Raw genomic sequence first — 7665 nt, 5'->3', positions numbered from 1 at the left:
CGCTTGGTCCGCTCCACGTCCCATCCTTGCCCCGCCCACGACCCTCGCCCACTCCGGACCCTTCTCCTTAGCCCCGCCCACAATCTCCTTCCGGGCGGCGGGGGCGGGGCCGGCCTTACCCGGAATGAAAACAAACGGCGGCCGCCACTGCCTCATCCGGGCACTCGGCAGGTCGTAGCGGGAGCGGTGGTGGCGCAGGTGACGAGGCGGCGGTCAAGCCTCCTGGACCCGGCCTACGGGGTTCGGCTGGGCGCCTGGGTTCCCAGCGCGGCTGGACACTTCTCTCGGCCTGGCGGGGCGCGGCGGCAGCGGCGGGGTGAGCGGCCCTGCGCGCAGACTGGCAGGAGCCGGGCCCGGACCGGGCCGGGCTTCTGGATGCACTGGCGGTTCGGGAGCCCTTAGGTTTGCGCTGGGTTGGGCGGGGATGGTGGAGTATGTTAAAAAAAGATTGAGGGTTGTATTTGGGGGAGACAGGCATAAGTATGTTTGTAAAAATGAATCAAGTTAGCCGAACAAAATGCTTGAATCATAGCACTCCAAATACACCATTTGGGATTTATTTGCAAGCAAAGCCAGAATTTCTTTGCTGTTTAATGAACATTTGATTTTTTTCAAATCTTGACCTGATTCTGTATTTCTCACCTCTTTCTCTTTTACTTTTTAATACAAGAATCTTTTCTTTTCCTCTGTATTTGCCTGAAAGAAAATGTAATGTATTGTGAATATATGTATGCACATACAGTTGAAAAGCTCTAGCTTAAGGTAGCGTCATTTGATTTATTACAAAAGTGAAAGTGAAAATTTTAAAAGATTGATTTATAACTTTTCACTTCCAGTTTGGAGCAACAATGTCAAGTAATTTTGCCTTTTCTTGATTGTAATGTGGAACATTGGTTGTATGGCATGCTTGAAACTTTGTTTTCTCCAGTTAAAATGGAAAACTTAATAATCTTTTTTCTTTTGACTTATTTAAAATGTGTCCTCACTATTCTGTTGTCTGCAACTGAAGTTTGTAAGTTTAAAGACAGTGTCTTAATTTTTTTTAAACATTCAATCTTACCCCGTAGATCCTGGAGCTGTTTCTGTGCTTCCCGGAGTGTCTAACACAGAGTAGGTTTGTGCCACTCCTTGGTTCTTTTGCCAAGTGGTGGCTTGGATGGGGTTTCTGAGAGCTGCTATATCAGTCTTTAAAATTGCTGGGCTCCAGTAAACTGCGGGAGAATGAAAGTGTTCACACCTAGTGGGGCTGCTGTGATATTTTATTCTGAGGATTTATTAGTATGTAAAATGGCCTTTCATGTTATTTGTGTTTGAAGAGCTAATGCTCATAAATACTAATGTGCTTTGTTGCGATAAGCAGTTTATCCTTGAAAATCTAGGATTCTCTCATGGGTCACCCAAGATACACATAGTGCCCTCCTTGACTGTATATTCCTTCATCCATTTTTCCTCTCTATCCAAATTACCCTATTTCTGACATCAAATAGATTTGAACTTTCTTTTAAAAAAGTATCTATTGGGTGGCGCTGGTGGCTCAAGGAGTAGGGCTCCAGCCCCATATGCCAGAAGTGGCAGGTTCAAACCCAGCCCCAGCAAAAACTGGAAAAAAAAAAAAAAAAGTATTTGTTTGTAGAATACAATTAAGTCACCAAATGTGGTTTAAAAACCAGGTGAATTGGGTTTGGGAGGATGTGGTCCTCAATAGAAAAGTAAAAGTTATTTATCTGGGTTATAATGACTCATATACATTTATATATGTATGTATATTTATAATCCACTTGCTAGAGCTTGTTTTCATCATTCAGGAGCTAGTGAGTTTTTACTTTTCTTTCTTTTTTTTTTTTTTTTTTGAGACGGAGCCTCAAGCTCTCCCCCTGGGTAGAGTGCCATGGCGTCACAGCTCACAGCAACCTCCAAATCCTGGGCTCAAGCAAGTCTCCTGCCTCAGCCTCCCAAGTAGCTGGGACTACAGGCACCCGCCACAATGCCTGGCCATTTTTTGGTTGCAGCCATCGTTGTTTGGCGGGCCCAAGCTGGATTCGAACCCGCCACCTTAGGTGTATGTGGCTGGCGCCTTAGCTGCTTGAGCCACAGGCACCGAGCCAGTTTTTACTTTTCTTTTCTTTTTTTTTTTTTTTTTTTGAGACAGTGTCTCAAGCTGTCCCCCTGGGCAGAGTGCCGTGGCATTACAGCTCACAGCAACCTCCAACTCCTGGGCTCAAGTGAGTCTCCTGCCTCTGCCTCCCAAGTAGCTGGGACCACAGGCGCCCGCCACAACGCCTGGCTATTTTTTGGTTGCAGCCATCATTGTTGTTTGGCGGGTCCGGGCTGGGGATTCGAACCCACCACCTTAGGTGTACATGGCTGGCGCCTTAGCCGGTTGAGCTATAGGCGCCGAGCCACTTTTCTTAATACTTATCTGATCTGGCTGCACTACACCTGCCAGCTGTTTCACGTCTCTTAGTAACCTCACCCATGCCTTTGAATTGCTGTTTTGGTGAGGATGAGTAGGCGACTCCACTGTAGCATGTGCTTCTCTAGGAAATTACACAGAACAGACAGGTAGCAAGGGGTTCTATGACAAAGTACAGAGTCCAATGTGTAGGCGGAAGCCCTAGTGCTAGCTATGCTGGGGCCTACTTTTGTGACATTGGCCAAGTCATTTTACCAGCCTGGGGACTCAGCTGTAAAACAATCCAACCAGTGTTAGATTCAAATAGTATATGTAAATGTGGTATTGCGCTGTTATCATAAGGTATCTTATAAAACTTTTCTAGTAGTATAGACTTCTTTAATTAAAAAATTCAGATATAGAGAATGTTTACTATTGATAGTTTATAGTTCAAGCTAGCTTTTCTTTATGTTTAACTATGGGGGTAGTTGGTCTTTTGTGTTAGAATTTACAAGCTCTATATTGAGTTACATAAAGAAGTTCACTGTTTGGGGGATCCTATCTTTATTTTATTTATTTATTTTTTTGAGACTGAGTCTCACTGTGTCACCCTCGGTAGAGTAACCTGGCGTCACAGCTCACAGCAACCTCTTAACTCTTGAGCTTAAGTGATTCTCTTGCCTCAGCCTCCCAGGTAGCTGGGACTATAGGTGCCTGCCACAACACCCAGCTATTTTTTGTTGTTGCAGTTGTCATTGTTACTTAGCAGGCCTGGACTGGTTTCGAATCCACCTGCCTCACTGTATGTGGCTGGTGCCATAACCTCTGAGCTACAGGTGCTGAGCCAGGGGGATCCTATCTTTAATTTTCTCTTTTCTCTTAGATCAGAGAATAATGGCAGTTTAAGAAACAAAAAAGCACAGCGTTCAAGGTGCCAGCCACATACATTGAGGCTGGCTGGTTCAAATCTGGCCCAGGCCAGCTAAACAACAAGACAACTGCAACAAAAAATAGCCAGCCATTGTGGCAGGCTCCTGTAGTGCCAGCTACTTGGAGGCTGAAGCAAGAGAATAGCTTAAGCTCTAGGGTTTGAGGTTGCTGTGAGCTGTGACTCCGTGGCACTCTACTGAGGGCAACATAGTGAGACTTGCTCTCAACAACAACAAAAAAAAAAGGAAAGAAAGAAAAAAGCCAGCCTGAGCAAGAGCGAGACCCCGTCTCTAAAAAATAGTCAGGCATTGTGGTGGGCGCCTGTAGTCTCAGCTACTCAGGTGACTGAGGCAAGAGAATCACTTGAGCCCAAGAGTTTGAGGTTGCTGTGAGCTGTGATGTCATGGCACTCTACTGAGGCCAACAAAGTAAGACTCAAAAAAAAAAAAGGAAATAAAAAATAAAACTTGTTACTATATTAACAACTTTGATATATACGTCTTATATTACAAACAATATGTATAATAGAATACATAATATATGTTTATATATGTATATACGTGTGTGTGTTTTAGATAAGTCTGGAACTCATTAAAACCTGAGTAATTTAGTTTAAACTGGAGAGGAAGGGGTGGAGTTGAACTCTGTTTACTCTATAAAACACCAACATATACATAAGTTATAAAACATTTTGAAATATGGATTTTATTGTTGTACTGTTTTGCTTTGAAGGATGGCACAAAAGAAATATCTTCAAGCAAAATTAACTCAGTTTTTAAGGGAAGACAGGATTCAACTTTGGAAACCTCCATATACAGATGAAAATAAAGAACTTGGCTTAGCATTGAAGGTATTTTTCTTTTAAGACATTAATAATTAACAGTGTTATAAATATCCTTGGTAAATAAATTTCTGAAGTTACCAGAAATTACCAGGCATGATCATATGAACTGTTGGCATAACCAAAAGCATTAGTGGTGAGCAGGTACCCTCTTTTTGCTAGGAACTGACAAGCTTGTTTTTGTTCACTAATATTTTCATGTGAGCATGTTATCTAGTTTTTCAGGCATATACTATTTTTTTTTTCCTGAGACAGTCTTGTTCTGTTAACTGGGCTAGTATACAGTGGCATTATTATACCTCACAGCAACCTCAAACTCCTGGGCTCAAGCATTCCTCCTGCCTCAGCCTCCCGAGTAGCTGAGACTATAGGCATGCATCACCATGCCCAGCCATAAAATTTCACAGTATTACATAAAATTATTCAGCTGGGAGCTACTTTTGACCCGTGCTTCTCTACTCTCTTAGTCTGAATATCCTGAACATGATGTAACATTTATTAGGAACTAAAGATTGTCATGGGGGGCACTAAATTGTCTTGTGTTATGACATAGTGATGTATTTGGGAAGTAATAAGCTATGTCAGAGTCTTAGTTCTTTGTCTCTCCTGTTTCTGGCTGGCAACGCTTTATTTTTTTGCAACCTACTTTCTGACTTTGCTTCTGAATTTTCTTGTTGTAGTCTCTCTCAGCTCAGAAACTAGGGGAAGTAGGGCGGTGCCCGTGGCTCAGTGAGTAGGGCACCGGCCGCATGTACCAAGGGTGGTGGGTTCAAACCTGGTCCTAGCCAAACTGCAACAAAAAATAGCCGGGCATTGTGGTGGGTGCCTGTAGTCCCAGCTACTTGGGACTGAGGCAAGAGAATCGCCTAAGCCCAAGAGGTAGAGATTGCTGTGAGCTGTGACGCCATGGCACTTTACTGAGGGTGACAAAGTGAGACTCTGCATCTAAAAAAAAAAAAAGGAAAGAAATTAGGGGTAGCATAGTAGAAAGAATTTTGATCTTTTTCTCTGGTTTTTGGCTTTGAAACCCTTTAAATTTCCTGAGTGGTAAGGATGAAAGGAGCGTCTTTTGGTCTAATGGGTCTAGTTAGCTTCAGGATGGGGCTGGTCCACCAAGCCTTGATTTAGATGCATAGAACTTTCCGCCCTACCCTCCAGCCTCCAGGGAGGAAGAGGGACTGGACTGAGATTGAGCTGATCACCAGCAGCCAGTGATTTAATCAATCATGCCTGTATAATGAAACCTCTTTAAAGACCCTTAAATGATGGCCTTTGGGGAGCTTCAATTTGGTGAATACATACTTCCATTTGGCTGGATGGGAAGCACACTCTACCCCATGGGGACAGAGGCTCCTGTGCTCAGGACCTTCCAGACCTCAGCTCACCTCTTCTTCTGAGTGTTCATTTATATCCTTTAAAATAAAGTGTAATAATAAGGATAGCATTTTCCTGAGTTCTGTGAGTTCTAGAAAGTCATGGAACCTGAACTGGGAGCTTGTGGGAACCCTCAACTGTGTAGCAAGTTGGAGAGGAATGTGGGTGACCTGGGGACCAAGTACTTGGTAACTTGTCCCCAAAGTTAGGGTATTTGGGGGCCTGAACTCTTAAAACTGTAGCATCTACTGCTAGTGCTGGGTAGTGTCAGAACTGAGTTGAGTTATAGGACACCCAGTTGATGTCAGAATTGGTTGGTGTCATGAGGAAAAAGAAAATCTCGTTAGGTAAATTATGTTTCCTAGAAAATTTTAAAAAGCTGATTTTTAAAAATTATTTTATATACTTTTTATAATATATGCTCCTGGTTTAAAAAGCATGTATACTATTAAATGCAAAAATTGTAAAGACTATATTGCTAAAAACATGTTACACACAACCAATATTGGTGTATCGTCTTGTCTTTTCCTATGTGACCATTTTAAAATTACTTTTAAAAGGCTGAGGCCTGGCATGGTGGCTCATGCCTATAATCCTAGCACTCTGGGAGGCCAAGGTAAGAGAATTGTTTGAGGTCAGGAGTTTGAGACCAGCTTGAGCAAGAAAAGGACTCTATTTCTACCAAAAATAAAAAATTAGCTAGGCATGGGGCATGTACCTATAAGGCCAGGCTGAGGTGGGAGAATTGCTTAAGTCCCAGAGTTTGAGTTTACAGTGAGCTGGGCCTATTGATGATATCTGGTAATACCTGTACTTTAGCCCAGGTGACAGAAGGAAACCCTATCTCAAAAAAAAAAAAAAAAAGGATCAATATGGTGGTTCATGCCTATAATCTCAGCACTTTGGGAAGCCAAGGTTGAGGATTGCTTAAGTCCAAGAGTTCAAGACCAGCCTGAGTGACATAGTGAGACCCCCTCATCTCTATAAAAAAATTTAAAAAATTAACTGGGAATGGTGGCTTGCACCTATAGGCCCAGCTATACTCAGGAGACTGAGACAGGATGATCACTTTAGTCCAGCATTTGGAGGCCACAGTGAGCTATGGTCGTACCACTGCTCTCCAGTCTAGGCAACAGTGAGAGTCTGTTTCTTAAGAAAAAAACACAAATGAAGTGTTACCAGGCCAGGTGGCAAATGCCTGTAGTCCCAGCTAATCAGGAGGCTGATGCAGGAGGATCACTTGAGCCGTGGAATTTGAGGCTTAGTACTCTATGGTCTAACCTCTGAATAGCCACTGCACTCTAGCTTGAGCAACATAGTGAAACCCTATTTTTAAACAAAAAATATTATAAATAGATTTATATTGTTGTAAAAATAAAATACTCTGATTTCTGTTTTATGTTATAGCTTTATATACGTCATCTATCGTGATAGCTCATTTATCATCATTTTTAAGTACTACATAGTATTGCCTTGTGAACTAATGAAACCTCCAACTTCAGGGTTTTAGGGAGTGTTTACTGTTTCATGAGATGTTTAATTGGATATTCAGCCCCAAATACAAATACAGTTTGAGTATTCCTTGTCTTGTCCTTAAAATGCTTAGGACCAGAGTGTTTTGGATTTTAGCTTTTTTCAGATTTTGGAATATTTACATTGTACTTACTGGTTGAGTATCCCTAATATAAAAATCTGAAATTCAAAATACTTCAGTGAACATTTCCTTTGAGCATCATGCAGGTACTCAAAAAGTTTTGGATTTTGAAGATACGGGATTTTCAGATTAGGGTTACTCAACCTGTATTCTTTTGAGGAGGAAAGAAAATTACTTCACTCCAGGTAATCAGCTGGTTTGCATCCTTCTCTTGAGGTTCCTTAAATCTTCTGAGTTTTCCTTCCAAATTCTGAAGCTCTCCTTAGCAAATAATTTTATAACCGATACTTGTGATTCAGAATTTTACATTAAAAAAGTTGTTTAGGGCTCGGCGCCTATAGCTCAACCAGCTAAGGCGCCAGCCACGTACACCTAAGGTTGCGGGTTTGAATCCCCAGCCCAGACCCGCCAAACAACAATGATGGCTGCAACCAAAAAATAGCCGGGCGTTGTGGTGGGCGCCTGTGGTCCCAG

General features: G+C 42.4%; 1 protein-coding gene across 4 annotated transcripts in view; it reads left to right on the top strand.

The window, feature by feature from the left end:
- The window catches only part of NUB1 (negative regulator of ubiquitin like proteins 1), a 33557-nt gene that overhangs the window by 419 nt on the left and 25473 nt on the right, over positions 1–7665 (top strand). The window contains exons 2-3 of one of the 4 annotated variants that reach the window (XM_023514427.1): positions 172–316; positions 4055–4172. In XM_023514427.1, coding sequence (XP_023370195.1) covers positions 4056–4172 — 117 coding nt within the window. In that variant the 5' untranslated portion in view covers positions 172–316; position 4055. Of the gene's footprint in view, positions 1–171; positions 403–801; positions 1111–4054; positions 4173–7665 lie in introns of those variants that run through there. The other 3 variants (XM_023514426.1, XM_023514428.1, XM_003792035.3) reach the window with 3 other exon arrangements.

Source organism: Otolemur garnettii, unplaced genomic scaffold, assembly GCF_000181295.1.
Source record: "Otolemur garnettii isolate 467f Iridium unplaced genomic scaffold, OtoGar3 scaffold00053, whole genome shotgun sequence".
Taxonomy (NCBI): Eukaryota; Metazoa; Chordata; class Mammalia; order Primates; family Galagidae; genus Otolemur; species Otolemur garnettii.
The sequence above is the reverse complement of the archived record's forward strand: the minus strand, read 5'-3'. Positions and strand labels throughout refer to the sequence as shown.